Source organism: Durio zibethinus, chromosome 18 (genome assembly GCF_047325235.1).
Source record: "Durio zibethinus cultivar Kanyao isolate XHJ-2024 chromosome 18, ASM4732523v1, whole genome shotgun sequence".
NCBI lineage: Eukaryota > Viridiplantae > Streptophyta > Magnoliopsida > Malvales > Malvaceae > Durio > Durio zibethinus.
In genome coordinates this window covers 2095489-2111939 of record NC_143179.1, presented here as the reverse complement: position 1 = coordinate 2111939, position 16451 = coordinate 2095489, and the positions used below count along the sequence as shown (strand labels likewise).

The 16451-nt window shown below is 30.3% G+C and overlaps 2 protein-coding genes across 2 annotated transcripts; one reads left to right on the top strand and one right to left on the bottom strand.

Moving 5' to 3' along the window:
* The first annotated feature begins 5283 nt into the window (after positions 1-5283).
* On the top strand, positions 5284-6353 carry LOC111300244 (uncharacterized). The gene is made up of 2 exons (XM_022895880.2): positions 5284-5565; positions 5679-6353. The coding sequence occupies exons 1-2, from the start codon at positions 5488-5490 to the stop codon at positions 5937-5939; spliced, it is 339 nt and encodes a 112-aa protein (XP_022751615.1). The 5' UTR covers positions 5284-5487; the 3' UTR covers positions 5940-6353.
* Positions 6354-11913: 5560 nt separating this feature from the next.
* Positions 11914-14759, bottom strand: LOC149513604 (uncharacterized). The gene has a single exon (XM_089746973.1). The coding sequence runs from the start codon at positions 14410-14412 to the stop codon at positions 12832-12834; it is 1581 nt and encodes a 526-aa protein (XP_089603099.1). The 5' UTR covers positions 14413-14759; the 3' UTR covers positions 11914-12831.
* Between the last annotated feature and the right edge of the window lie 1692 nt (positions 14760-16451).

Sequence of the window (16451 nt, the reverse complement as noted above, 5' to 3'; positions counted from 1 at the left end):
AGGCGCTCTTTCTTTCCTTTCCTTTTTGTTTTCACTTTTTCTGTAATAAGGTGGGGTTCGAGGTTGAAAAATTAAACTTGAAAATCAAGCGTAAAAACTGTACTTTAACATGTTTAAGGTTGATGACCTGCTAAATGATTCAACTTGAAAATTAACTGTTCATTGCTTGCCGAATTTAACAAAATTTTTTCTCTAAAAAGAGTAAGAACATGTAAGATTTGGTATCACCAAAATGCATGGTTCTACTTATGGTAACTAGGACAAATAAATATCTGTAATTTTATGAATAAAAAAAATCAGAGTCTTTGATTTTGTTCCCATAATTAATCAGAATAAATGAATGAATACCAAATTAATTTTAATTAAAGTTTGTTTCCGTTCTTCCTATGATTTTTATAGTTACTTTGTGAACTTAAAAAAAAAATGGTATTGAATGAACTTTTTGATGTTTTGGTTGGTGTAAATCACCTTCAGTTTCACTTACAATGTCGCCACTAATTTGTCCAATGTTTACTATTTCGGGTTAAAGATTTTGTTCTGTGACATAGGATATTAAAGATATTGTTTGTCAACAATTTATAAATATTTTATGTTAATTGCTTTTTTTTATTTTAATTTAAAGACCTAGAAAAGGGGTTGCAGAAATTGAACATAAATTCATAACGAAAGAGAAGTTTAGTGTCATGGCCTATCAAAAATGGGAAAAGAGTTTGATACAAAAAACCTCATAAATTGTCACTTTTTTACAATGCTAAGATATGCATGTGTGTAATTATTTACGAGCTCAAATTAAAAAACTGTGCTAAACTTGAGATTTGGCCTTTCAAAAGGCTCGTGAAAGGAAATGTTTTAACATGTTTGATTTTTTTATTTTTCAACACGTCAAAAGAAGCTTGATGATGAGATTTGTAATTCGGCAAAGCTAACATAGATGCCACATTTCCTACTAGGGATGATGGTATCAAAAACTTTTCGATCAATTAAATTTGGGCACTTCTTGCTAAATTCGACTTAAATATGAAAGCTGCAAAGAAGAAGATCAAGATGATCATAAAGGGAAAGCATCATTGTTCGATTAAAGATCCCTAATAAGGGATATTGACTAGTTTCAAAAGAATTTGGACTTACAAGTCACAAACCGGCAACAACCTATCTCAGGATTAAAACCGTTTGACCTGAATGTGCCTTCTTATTACCTTTTTGGCTCCAGCAAGGCTTTTCAAATGCAGCCTTTCAATCTAAATCTTATCGATAATTCGATGATAGTGCTGTCTTCAAATGGTTCGAATTTCACTCGAGTGGATGGAGAGTCTAGTACTAGCAGCATAACACTCAATTCACTTTCACCCCTGGTTATGATCCTACAGCTCCAATGCTTTGCTTCTATGGTCCATTTTGTGCAGCCAATGACATCATTTGGGTGGTCTACAATGAGAAGCTTTCTTTCTCAATTTGGCGGTTCCACCGTGAATGAGGGATTTAAATTGTAATCATGGTCGCATTTCGGTTATTTATTGCATACTTGGATATAATGAAGACCATCGAAGTCATTGCAGTTATTACGGTAGTAATTTTTTTTTAGTTTTATACAATTTGTTATAAAATATAATAATTATAATTATAATTGTAAAAATTTTTATTTTATGATTTTTAAAAATAGTTTATGACATTTTTATGTTTTTTATTTTCTTAAAAAAATTATTCATAATTTTTTTAGATTATAACAAAGCATTCATATTTGATTTAGCAGTAAATCTTTACTTGAATTAAATTCATATTCAATATTGACTCCAGATAAATCAAATATTAATAAAACAGAATGTGCTAAATGCCAAGCATCTATATTTAATAATATTTCAAACTTAAAAATATAATTATTTTAAATTTCATCAATTACAATTATTGATATATACTTTAAATTTTACTAAATGGTAGAATGACGAGGATGATCAAATTTTTTATCTTCATTTTGAGAGTTAAATTGACCACAACCCTAACTTTTTCTTGATTTAAGATGATATATTGCTTAGATATTAGAGGGTTTATCAATAATTATTCTTTATAAAGAAATATTATGTTCAACTTTCGTGGAATATTATTAAAATCCTAAGTAAAGGAATATTTTTTAAAATTATATCTAGATATTAGAGAATTAAAAAATGTTTTGATATTAAAATTTTTCATTCTATTTATAAATAAAGGTTTAAAAAAAAGAAAAAAAAAACATTTTTTTGTAAGGAAATAAAATTTGAAGGAATTATTTTAAATATTGAAATTAAGACCATATTTATCAATATAAAAGATAACATATGATCAATTGGTACTATTTTTAAAACGAGTACTATAAGAGTGCTAATCCTTTCCAATATGTTATTGTCCTCCTAAACACAACTTTGTTTTCCTAGACCAAATTTGTTTTTTTTTTTTATATAAATTTGAAACTTCTTTTATTATATTATTAAAAATATAAACTTTTTAGATGGTCAATCACACTTAACAAAAAAAGATTAGTAGTGACTCTCCTATTTTGAAATTCATAAAATTTTCATCTAATAGTTTCCAAAACCGTTATCACACTTATTATTTCTAGTTTTCTTCTCTGTGCATGTATAGAGCAAGGATAAAATTCTAGTTTGGCAAAGGATCAATAACCAAATTTTGAAGAATTCTTTTGGTAAAATATATGCTTTAGCAATCAACAAAACATGCTATATTAAAGACAATGGTGTTTGAAAGGGGATGAAATGGCGTTGGCACTTTGCACTGAAGAGAAACCTCTTTGACTGTGAGTTTGACCCTTGAGACTAATTTATTGCACTTCTAAACTCTATTTCTCTATCATTTTCAGCCCATGATAGATTGAATTGAGCTCATACAACAAATAGTATTTACAAGCTGCAAACACTTAATTTTATTTGAATTATCTGAAATAGGCCTTGATTCTTATTGGACTTTAAATTCATTAGGCTTTGTGAGGTTTAATTATGCAAATCAAAATTTGATTCAAATGTGTGGGCTGAAGCCCAATTTTGTTTTTGTTAAATGGGATATTTTGTATGTCCATTGGACCATGGCCTAAATTCAATTTCTTGAACCTAAGGCCTAAAGTTTTGGCCCATAATCCATAGGATAGCTGAATTGTTTTTTTTTTGTTTTTATTTCTTTTTTTTTGTTTTTATTTTTTTATTTTTGTTTTATTTATTATTTTTTTCTTTTTCTTCTATCTGGTTTTTGGTCGAAAGCCCTTGGTTTATTATGATTGTTACTTTTTATATAGAACCTATAAGTGCACAAATCAAGTAATAAAGTGAAGTATTTTAGTATCATCTCCACAAAAATTATAGAAAAGAATATTGGATTGCTCACAATTACCAAAGATGAAAGGATAAGATCTTATATTTAAACAATTGAGAATTTAAGTTTTGAGTTACAGGGATCAAGTCAAGATTAAAGGTAATGTGTAGGTAAAGATCTTAACTTCACTAACTGTCACTTGAGAAGTAAAAGATTGTTGCCAAATATCCAAATTGGTAGATTCAAGTTTCCACAGCAATTTGAGATAAAAAAAAAAAAAAAAAGATAATTTAGCTTACCTTTACCTTAATTACTTGTTCTTTAAACTTGATTCTTGGTTGAGGTTGACTTGAATTCGGATATTTTGTGAATTGATGAATTGGGATTGGACCTCTAAGGTTGCCAATTCATACAATTTAAATTTGAGATTAAGATTTAAGACTTTGAGCTTGACCTATTAAGAGTCTGTCTTTTTGTCATTCGGAGTTTTAGACTTATATTCTTATTCTTTGCCTTTTGAAGATTGTTTTTTGGGTTTTCAAAACACTTTTCAATTTTGGATTGCTTTTTTTTTTTTTAGATTAAGAATTGGTGACAAAAAATGGGGATAGCATCAATAACGAACTATTATCTCCATTATTCCCTGTTAATTAGCTTTCTGACGACCGCAATGTACCATTTTGGCTGTGTTTTAATTTCAAGTTTAATTTTTTCTTGATAGCAATGGTGAGCAATGGCACTATTGTAAAATTGCGAATACTATTCCTTACACTATTGCAATTTTAATCCATGATCATGATATTGGTGATCAGTACGGATCAAAGAACAAGAAACAAAAGTTTTAGAAGGTTAGGAATTTTTTACTAATTATTTTGAAGATCATTGGAAACCAAATTAGTTGTTTAAGGCTAGGTTTGGTTTGGCATTTTTCCTTTTGGTTCTTAATTACTTTGTCGGGGACACAGAGAAAAAGAGAGAGAGGGTTTTAAGAGGTGTGGTTAATTCCATATATGAAGGAAAATTTTTTAAATCAGGAGAAGTAAAAAGTAAAAAAATTGTACTATTGATTGGTTAAAATATTAAAAAAAATTCAAACTATTTTATTTTTTGAATAAAATTTTATATTTTATTATATTCAAATAATTTTTTATCTTTTATTTTGTATTCAAATAAGTCCCTACTTTAAACAAAATATTAATTTATGTTAAGTGTTTATTTTGTTGCAAATTTTAGTAAAATAAAAATAAAAGATTTTATCTAAGTAAATTGGTAAAATTCATGTTTTTTTTTTTGGTTATTGTAGCCTATTGAAATTTATCTAATTTTCAAAATTGCATTTGATAAAATTATGTTTATATAAAGTGAACGAAATCAAGTTAATTATTTAAAAAATATTTTTAAGAGTTTTAATATATATTGAAGGCATAAAAAAAGTATCCAAGAATTTGTTTAGAAAGCTTAATTATAAAATTAAAAAATTTTAAAATAAAATAATAGGATTAATTAAAAATTAAAAGAAAAATTAATGAAATAAATGATAATTTCAAAACTATTATAGGGTCAAGTGAAGATTTATAAGAAAATAAACCACAATTATCAATAAATGATTGGTTCAATTGATTAAGACTCGTTATTTTTTACAAAAAAGTTTGAGTTTGAGTCTTATTAATGATCACTTATTGAAATCATCTCGAATGTATAATTTATAATTACCTGTCTTAAGCTGTTAGGTATGATACATATTGTTTTAACATAAAAAGACTAGACAATTTATTTACTTCTAAATTTTTTTGTACCAAAACAAAAATCACAATCCTACAAGTTAACTTTGTAAGAGTAGGTTTTTTTTTTTTTTTATACTAAGAGTAATTATTAATTGACTCATATATATTAACATCATTTTTGCTTTTGGGGCATAATGTTCATTTTTAAAACTAAAGAACAAGAGCTAAATTATTATAAAGCCTCTAGGTCTACAATAAATTTTATGTAATGGTTTAAGATACTTGGAGAAGAAGGAAAGCAAGACAAGAAAACTCAACACACAATCGTACAGAAATCGTACGATTACCCGATGGGACCTCCTAAAATCGCACTACAACAATCGCAATCGCACATTTATATACTACCCCATGTCATTTTGGATTTGGCTAAAAGAATACACTGGCTTCCTTCAATAATCCAGGAGAAATCATGACCGGAAAAAAACAAGTTGAACGGAAGGTTATCGGAAAGAAACACCAGAGGCTGAGTCCAAGGAAGCTTGATCTGGTAGTTTCTTTGCAAATCCTCATGCTTAATTATTTTTATACTTTTCTTTAGATTTTTCTTTTTCTGAAAGATCTCGCGACGCTTTGCTTTTGATTTTGTTTTCCCGATTAAAGAAGAAGGAGATGGAAGGAGTAAAATTGTTGGGAGGGTTGGTAGCTGGGGTGACGACCGTGCAAACAGAGCTGACAGAGGTCATGGACGGTCTTCTTAAACCTGAAGGGAACACCAACGCAAATCTTGAAGGCCTGCAAATCACAGCTCACCAAATTCGACAAGTCAACATTCTGGGGGCAGAGTTGAATGCTATGGTCCAAGATTACCTTTACGGTTTGCTTCATGTTTTGGACCAGGCTGGGGAAGACAAAGGCCATTGATCTGCTTCTGTTGTGTTTCCTTTCCTCAATAATATATCAAATCTTTTATTTTTAATTAACGACGACGGAACTATTGCAAGTCAACCCACAATCCACTCCAACAACCACAAACACAGTTGACGCGAATCCAGCCACACAGAAAACCAAACCCTATTCTTCTATCAGCCTAAGTCTTTTATCTTTTCTGTATAATTAATTTCTTAATCCTAATCCTCATCTGTTATTGGATTGTATAGGGACCTAAGGACGGATGGAACACTAGATCAGCTTGTTGTTTAAGTGGTGGAGGATTGATAGTACCTACTGTTTTTCTAGTGCAGTGTTGTTATAGTTTATGTCAGTGTGGAATAGAAAGACTTGTACTCTTCTTGTTTACTTAAATTTAAGCTAAATAAATGTGAATTATGAATGTAATTTCTACTTCGGATAATTAATTTGGAGACAAGAAATCGAGAGGCAAAGAGCGATAAGCTGGTTATTGATGAAATCAAATCTGGTTTGCCCTAAACATTACTAGTAAAGAGGCGGCCTCTTGAAAATCCAGTAAATGACTTTGTTTTTTGAGATCGTTAAATTACTACAAGTAGCCAATTTCACACCTTCAGTTGATGATGACATGACCCTCCGAATTGGGATTCTTCAATGTTAAAAATTTCAGAAACATAAAAAATTCATCACAAAAGCAAAGAGCAAAAGCCAACATATTTAATTCCATCCCCTAAAATTGCACTAAGGCAAGTCTCCTCCATTGAAGTTGGCATGTTAGCATATAAGTTGGCACAAAGGAAGGCAATATAGCTAGGGAAGAAAGTTGCTTTAATTATAGAAGTTGGAAGCATGGCATGATAAAACCTAAGTAGGTCAAGTGCAAAAGGCTCTATGGCATTTGAGAGTTTTACCAGTTAATCTAGTTCTATCCCACTCCATGGTTCTCACTCCTTCAATCAAGTCAGCTGAGACTTCAGTTTCAGTTAGTAAAGGAAACTAGTAGGCAGAAGGGTACGCTGGCTAGTCTAGAAGGATCTTTCAATTCAGGCAGCACTCACTCTTTCAATTACCGTTCGAGGTGGGAGCTCGAGTGGTGTGATGTCGAGTGCCACGCATACGTCCAGAATTTTGTCATCCGGGGCACAGCGCTCACAAAGTTGCAAAGTGTTGAAGGCGGTCCCTGAACCAAAGGATGACGATGATATGTTTGTGCCTTAGACGATGTGGAAACTGAAGGGTCCACTTTTGTTAGAAGGGCAGGTCACTTTCTATGAATTGGGTTAAATTAGGACACCAACGACTGATCATCGATCCTGGGCCTAAATGCGGTACCCAATTGATGCTTCTAATTTATTGGCCAAACAAAAAAACTCTTTTAACTTGAGAAGGCCCCGCATCAAATATAGCAAGAAAACCAGTCAAAAGGTCGGACAAATCTTATATAAGTTATTAATGAAATTTATAAAAAAAAAAATTTTAAAAATAATTTAATAAAGTTTTTAATAAAAAATTCAAAGTTATAAATTGATAAAATTTTTAAAATTTTACACACTTGATTTATATAATAAAATATTTTAACTTATTAATTTTGGTTTTCAATCTTAATTTTTATTTAATCGTTTTTAATAAAAAATTTCATAAATTTTTCCTAAAAAAATGGACGTGTGCCTTTTCTAAGAAATCTCACCGAATTGACGTGTGCTTGTTTTGCCTATATACCATATCACATGACACAATTCCTTCAATCACGTGTGATCACATAATTCTTTTTTGTTATAATATAATCAAATTGATCCAAAAAAAAAAAAATCAAAATGACCTAAATAAAATTTGAAGGACCAAAATTACTTTTTTATTTGGTATAATTTGAGGGTCCAAAATATAGTTATACCATCATGCTATCCGTCTAAACCTAAAAATTCACAAAAAATAGAGGATGATTTAAACAAAAATTTAAAGGCCATTGAATGGATATAGGCAAAATTTTTAAATTCAGTTTAAAATTTAGGTATGCTTTAAATTTGCATTTTTTTAGTTCAAATCCGATCCAGCACAATTTGATTATATTATATAATTTATTTATATTTTTTTCATTATTTACATTAATAAATCTTCGAAATTTGAAAACTACAAAAAGAAAGAAGAATATTATGAAATTCGACAATGGCAATACAAAATAAGTATTGTTGAATGTTGAAAAACTACGTACTTGAAAGTATTTTTAAATCAACTTTTTTTAATTAAATTATAAGTTTTTACGTGAAAAAATAAAATAAAAAGATATTTTTGTTAATTATAATATAAAAACAATTGAATTCAATAAAAAATATGAAATAACATAATTCTTCTTATAATTTTGTGAATTATTAAAAAAAATAGAGTGAAAATATAAAAAAATTTATTTTACTAATTAGATAACAAGTTGTGCAGTATCCGCAGAATCATGTGTTATAACAAAGTGGAATTGGACTAATCTAACAAGAAATTTGACTAATGGCAAATTATAACCAAATCATGCATGATGAAAACATATTTCAAAACTGATATGGAAAGAGGAGGGGGAAATAATCTGGTGAAAAGGATTTCCTACACAAATCACTAACCACCGTGCCAAACACCAATAATAACAAAGAATATATGAAGACACTTAATTTTATTCAAGTATATTTTATTTAATTGTAAAACTTTACAAATTGTGATCCATGTTCTTTTTAAGATTTTTTCAGCTTTATAGGAATTTCATAATTTTAAAATAAATTGATTATTAGATTAATACCAAAAAAATTAAAGAAAGAGTTAAAGGGTAACCTAAAAGTTAATCAAACTTATCGAACTTCATCGAATTTGGTCAAAATTAAATTATTTTTTAGATAATTGAACCAAGTAATTGGATCCTTAAAAATTTAAAAGTAAATCTTGAGTTTTGAACAAATGTGAATGTTTTGACCAAACTACCTCTAATTTGCGCTCAAGTCAAAGTTTGTCATAAGTGATCAAAATCACTTCTCCATTCAAGTTTTCTCAAAACTTTATATTTAGAAAGAAAATCCTTGAAAACATAAAAATTTGAGTTGAAATTATCAAAATATTCTCAAAATCTAAGTCAATCATTGAATATTGTGACTATTAAGACTCATTAGTAATAAAATTATAATTTGAATTTTTAAAAATCTTATTGAAACTTAAAGAAAATGAAATTACAAAAGATCCTTTAAAAATATTTTTTTAATTTGATTTTTTTGAGATCAACTTTTCGTAAAAAACTTCATATCATAATTAAATATTTTTTATAAATTTTGATATGTTAAAATCATAAATATCATTAGATTATAAGATTTAAGAAAAATAAAAAAAAAGGGACAAAATGATTTTTTACATTGAAATAGTTGCACTAGCTACCAAGGTGAATGCTATATTTTTTAACTATTAATCTTAAAAGGCTTAGATCCTAGGGCCTAGATTGCATTCTTTAATCACTAAACTTATGAGAAAAAGACAAAATCACTACAAACTTTAGATGAATTTGATCCAAGGGTTACTAAAAGAAGATCTGGTCTTTAAATGGATCATTATGGGGCTGGAATTAGGATTGGCAGCAAGGAGGCTAGTGGCAATACATAAGAAAGGAGAAAAAAAAAAAAGGGGGGGGGGGGGGGGAGTAGGAAAAAAATCATTTATTAATTAGATAACAAGTTGTGCAGTATCCTCGAAATCACGTATTATAACAAAATGTAATTGGACTAATCTAACAAGAAATTTGACTAATGACAAATTATAACCAGATCATGTAGGATGAAAACATATTTCAAAACTGATATGGAAAGAGGAGGGGGAACCAATATGACGAAAAGGATTTCCTACACAAATCACTAACCACCATGCAAAACACCAATAATAATAACGAAGAATACATGGAGACACGTAATTTTACTTGGGTATGTTTTATTCAATTGTAATATTTTAAAAATTGAGACTTGGGTTATTTTCAAAATTTTCAAACCTTATAGAAAATTTATGATTTTTAAATAAATTGATTCTTAGATTGAAAAAAAAAAATAAAAATTATCCTAAAAATTGACTTAGTCAAATTTAACGAACTTCATCAAATTTGATCAAAACTGAATATTTTTTAAATAATTGAACCAAGTAATTGGATCCATATCAATTTCAAAGTGAATCATGAGTTTTGAACAAATATGAATGTTTTAGCCAAAATACCTCTTATGTGAGCTCAAGTCAAATTTGTCAAAATTGATTAAAATCACTTATTTATTCAAGTTTTCTCAAAACCTGATATTTAGAAAGAAAATCCAAGAAAAAATATAAATTTGAGTTGACATGATAAAAATGCTCTCAAACAAACTTCATCAAACTCAGGTCAATCCTTGAATTTTGTGATTAACTAAGACTATTGAGACTCGTTACTAAAATAAATAAAATATATCACCAACATAATCAAATCCTCTTGGTGTTGTGGCTGCAAATCATCTGCAGGAAAGAACCTATAGATAGGTATTTGAATTAGGAGGAGCCTTGAGTAGTTCCATCCAGTTAATCCACACGCAAGTAAGCATTATCTGAGAATGTGTTCGGGCCATGCATATCAGGTAAGTCTTTAGAGGACCTCTCTAACTTCGCATATCAAGCGCATTGAAGAATAACAATTCAGGTTTACCTCTCAAGACATCAATATAAGATTGAGCATAAGATATTCACCAGTTTGAAAATAATTTGAACACATGGAAAGGGCAGAAAGTAATATTGTGCATGGAATAGAGCCAATATATTGCAGATTGTCATCAAGTGACTGCAAGCATCAAATAAGAACTTACACTAAGATCAAATTTGGACACTGGATTATAATGAAACCTATTCCATATCATAGCATTCCACAGGTTCTTTCTAAACATTGGAAATAAGGGTATAAATGCAGGATTCAAAAGCCATAGCTAGCTTTAACAAGAACCGCAATAAAATATCATTGACAGGCAAGCGATCATAAATAGTCTTTACACAGCTATAACTGGATGTCAGATCTTAACATCAATGCAGACATTAAACCACAGACTTTGCAACAGTTGAATCAAGACCATGAAAAGTTTCTCTTTCATGCAGGAGAAGAGTATAGAAGAAAAACAAGACTATGAGGTGAATATATGGTTCCTCTGATATGAACCATGTATGCACTCTTTGTAGGCAAGACTTTCACTTTATACTTCATAATAAGAGAATAATAAAGCTTTGCATGTACAAGTCTATTAGCAATACAAACAAAAAGAAAAATCCTGCATGTGGACATGCATACTAAGCAGAAAAAACAAATAACACTAAAATTCAGATGGGCTTACCGCCAAACTCAAACAAAAGATAAGCACCTAAAGGCCAACTCTTCCACAAAGTAGCAAAGTCAAAAAAAAAAAAAAAAAAAAAAAGGAAAACTGATGCATGCAAGTTAAAGGCAAGAAGAACAGAGTAACAGACTACTTTCATTACCTTTACTTACACTTATCAGCCATTCAAGAAGGAAACATTAGGCCTTCAACTTCAGTTTTACTTATAATTTAAGTAAACTTGTACCGACTACCAAAACAATAACAATAATAAATTACCATTATCAGGACAAGCCAGCCATGTCATACGGGTGAGAAAGAAGTTACAATCCAGAATATATTAGTACCAAGCAGCAGAAAATATTGGCCATAAACTACTAACAACCAAGCCAATGGGACTGACCTCTACCAGGAATTATATCCAGATAAAAGCCTACAATAATCCAAGATAATTATAGCATGCTTCAATAAAAGAAAAGGTCATTATAATATGCAGAAAAACGCAATTTGACAGCAACCTACAAAATCGTGATGAAAAAAACTTGAAAGGGATCTTTTACTCCCTTGTTTTCCAAAATCAACCGTGCACATGCTCATACTCTACAACTATGACAGGTGAAACTGCAAATAGTCAGAGACTCATGAACAGCTGATGCTAATCCAAAAAATAAATTATAATATTTTATTGAAAAAGAAGGGAAATCTAATATTAAAACAATCATTAAAACAGCATAACAAAATATGAACAAGCAACCATACAGGACAGATGGAGACAATAAACAGAAAAAGGAAGGGCTATAATACAGCACGTATACCACCAATACTATCTCGAATACATATTTGATGTTGGATGGCTTAATAAACAGATGTACTTGTGTACCACTCCAAACACTATTGAATTGAAGCACAAGATAGAGAAACAAATATCTGTTACCACCTGCCCTTCATTTTTTAAATAAACTATGCCATTTAGTCATTCAAATTCCCAACTATGAAGAATCACAACAATCCAGCACCCAAGCCAGCATCTAGGCAAATGCCAGAGTCCTCTTGACCATCAACCTCTACAGAATGGAAACCAATGTGCTCAGATTCCTCTTGTCTGTTCTATGCATCTATTTGGCACTGAAGGAGAGAAACACGAGAGTCCAACTATATATATATTGTGGAATGGCTGGCGCAATTCGCTTCCAGCATGAATCTCAAATTTTGAAACTGAGGATTTTACAACAACCACAATGAATTTCATCCCTTGTCATCCAGCCCTCTAGCATCATTTTCGTTTGCCTACAGTTCATATGCAGCACCTTTTGACTCAAGTATACTGCTCCAGAAACAATCAGCCAGGAAAGTACCTTTCTTTTCACAGAATAGGGAACAAAGTCATCACCCTCTGAACTCAGACTCGCATTGGAAGCCAAACCAAAAAAGTGCATCTGCCAAGTTTTCTGCTTTTTCTTCCACGAACAAGATGAGAATTGGATATAGAGGGATAGAGGATGGTTTTTCATAGCTATCATGCACATGGAAAGAACTTTGATTTTTTGCATTTGCACTCTAGGCAACATTGTCATTCATCCTACATTTGAATGACTAGCCCTGCTTACTGAACTTAGTTTCACTTCATGACTCAAGCTGTCCATACTCCCATTTTCATGCCTGGTCCTTGAAGATTTCCGAGTAACAGCTTCTTGTGCATTCTTACTGTCACCTCTTCGCTTCTTTTTCATCTCCCTTTCCATCTTCTTTTGTGTTTTCCTTGTTAATTGGCTGAGTAGTTCATCTGATAATGGGGTAAATGCAGCACCATCCCCGCCAGGCTTGCCCTCATCTTGATCATCTAGCTGCTTTAGAAGTGCATCATATGCCTTGATGATGGACCAGTAAGCAGTTCCAGCAGGGTTGATGTACACTGCATCCAAGTAGTCTCTGTTCCTCCTTGGTCTATAATCTATTGTCCAGCCTGCTTCCTGAAGCATCCCCCTTATTCGCTCACGTAATTTCTGTTTTTCTGTGCCAAATCCACGCCTAACTTTTCCTTCTTTGATTCTGGTAGGCAGAAGTTGCTCAGCTAGAGTTTTTTCCTCTTTGCTATTAACCCTCTTCGTTGAGTTAGAAGCTTCCATGTCCTTTGACCAAAGCTTCAGAGATGTATCACTATCTTCTGAATCCCAGCCAAAGACCTTATTCTTCTTAGTTGTTGGTGTCTTTAGTAAATTCATTTTCCTTTTCTCTTTCCTACCAAGTGGAACAGGCTTCTCAAGAACTTCCGTCTCAGAGTACAAGGATGGATGCACATGCGAGTTCCTCCTAACTGGATCGTCAATCCTTGAACCACTCCGGGCCTCCTCAACTTCCAAGGGATCAAATTTTTTGAAACGTTCACCCACCTTTTTCTTGTTCACCATTACCTTCAAAACACCATTTTTCCCCTGAACCCTGATGGGTTCATCCAAACCAGCCATATACCTCTCCCTCAACAAGGAGTAATGCAGGCGGCCGCCATCCCTGTCATTCCTAAACCCGTTTCTATCATCATGATCACCCCAGCTCATCCCCTCACTCTTATCAAAGTACAAATTTTTCTTCTTCTTGTCAAGAAAAACATGCCTGCTTGGACCACTCTCATATTCTCTCTCAATACTCCTCCGAGCAACTGCAGGCATTGAACCCAACAGTCTCTTCCCACCATCCTCTTCTCCACCATAATCAAATCGATTCCTCCTCATAGTCATCTCCTCGTCAAGTCCATCATACTCAATAAAGTCAAACGCATCTAACGTATTCCTCTTACTCTCACTCAAACCCTCCCCATTACTACCAATGTAACCTTCTTGACTCCACCTTATTCTCTCCTCCCTATTCCTCTTCCTACCAATTTCACTTTCTTCATAAACAGATAAACCATTACAAACTTGAATTATTTCGGGGCCAACCCTCCTTCTAGATGGCTTTAGTAGCTCATTGCTAGAACCCGAATCACTCATAATCATAGCCCTATTCTTCCCCTCTTTGGACTCGTAAATCTTTCGGATCCCCATAGACCCGGCCCCACCCGAACCATCCCCTTTCTTCTTCACAATCAAACATCCCGATTGGCTCCTATTCTTCGCCATAATCCCCGAATGATGACCAGATCTCATTCGCTCTTCCATCAAAACCAAACAAAAACCCTAAATTCCTATTATTTTCCTCAAATTATCCCAAATTCAAAAAATAAAATCCGTTAAAAACAACAGAACAAAACCTAAATCTCTCTCATCCACCAGGTCGGTAGCTAAAATTTCCCAGAAGAAGAAAGTGAAAACAAAATTTAATAAAAATTATAAAAAAAAAAAAAGAAAACAAGCTTTCAGATTTTCAAACGAAATAATAGATTTGGTGAAAAGGATACCTCGCCTATAGATTCTTTTTGGCGGCAATTCTCCGACAAAGAAAATAAGTGGGAGAAAAAGGAGGGAAGAGAGAGAAACAGAGAAATAAAAATATCCGCTTTGGATTATAAAATAGACAAACGGAAAAACCAAAGCCGTTGTGAAATTAATTAATTAATTATTTTTATTTTATATTTTACTTCTTTTCGTTGATTGATTAATTAATCTCGTCAGCCTTGCTCCCTCCAAATCTCGCTTCCAGAGTCGGGCCAGAATCTACGGCACCGATTGGATCTTGCACGTCAGATCAGGCCCACGATTTTGACTTCGTTTGCTTGCGTGGCAATCTCTCGTTAACCTTGACCCCGGATGGACCCCGGGTGGTCTTTTTTTTTTTTTTTTTTTTAATTTCTCGTGTTTAGTTTTCGTTATGCGTGGATTAATTAATTTTTATTTAATGAATATTTTCATCATTTAAATCAAATTTAAAAATAATTTTCATTTAAATTTTTTAAAAAAATTAATCAGTATTTATTAATGATTCTTAAAATTTTCATTTTTGGATTTATTATTATTTTTTAAAAGGTCCGAATTTTAGTTTTAAATTATATTTTATTATTTTTTTAAATTTCTCATTTTTAATTTATTATTACTTGGAAATAAATATATATTATCATTATTAAAATTTTTCTAAAACTTTTCATCTTTTGAATCAAGTTTAGAAAAAAAATTTTATGCAAAAATTTTTTTAAATATGAATCATTCTTGATTTCTATAAATTTCATCTTTGAAATAACTTTTATTTGTTTTAAAAATTTTATCATTTTTTAAATAAATTTTCAAATTTTTATTACATTTTATTTTTGGCTCAAAAATTAATATCAATTATCACTTTGAATTTTTATTTAAAATTTTCTCTATTTTGAGTAAATTTCAAATATACACATCTCATATAAAATTTTCTTAAAAAATTAACCTTTCATAATTGTTAAAAATTTTGTCATTGGAATATTTTTATTTATTTTAAAAATTTATTACATTTTTTAGAATTTTTTTTGAACTTTTTAAAGATAATGTATTATTACATTTTGAAAATCTTAAATTTAAAAAATATATTTCTAGATTATTAAAAAGTTTATTTAATTTAAAAAGATAATATATCTATATTAAATATATTCTTGATAATTTAAAAATTATCGATGTAAATATTTACATAAATAATTTTTTAAAATAATTTTTTGTGTAAAATAAAAAAATTATTCATATAAACATATCATTTATTAAGTACTTTTGTATTTTATAATATAATATTATATATAATATTTGAATGATATTTAAATTTTAAAATTTTTTAATTTGATAATTAAAATTTTTAAATTTTTTAATTTGATATTTGAATTATGAAAATATTAATTAATTTAATTTTTGATAAATTATTCATTTTAAGTATTATTATTTAAAATTAATCATATTCATTAATATATTTATAATTTAAACAACATATTAAATATTTTATTATAAGTGAAAATCAATAACTATTAACGATATTAATTAATTTTTATCCCTGATTAATGGAAGTTAAAAGAAGGATTAACGAGGGATGTGAATGCAAACGCGAAGGGAAGCGCGTGAATAGAATCATGTTTTGGATTTGGGTGAATTAATACTGTGGATTTAACTGGTGTCAGACTTTTTTTTATATATAAAAAAACTACTTTTTACTTTCTATTTTAGGTACATAGCGTTTGGAATCTACGTGGGCAGTTGGGAACGCTCACTTCTGCTGAGCAAGGACACTTTTAAGGCTACAACAAAACAAA

Excerpts from the sequence above, each read along its gene's own strand:
- LOC111300244 (XM_022895880.2), top strand. The coding sequence starts at position 5,488 with ATGACCGGAAAAAAACAAGTTGAACGGAAGGTTATCGGAAAGAAACAC. Across the intron at positions 5,566-5,678 it reads GTCCAAGGAAGCTTGATCTG|AAGAAGGAGATGGAAGGAGT; the intron begins GTAGTTTCTTTG and ends TCCCGATTAAAG.
- LOC149513604 (XM_089746973.1), bottom strand. The coding sequence starts at position 14,412 with ATGGAAGAGCGAATGAGATCTGGTCATCATTCGGGGATTATGGCGAAG.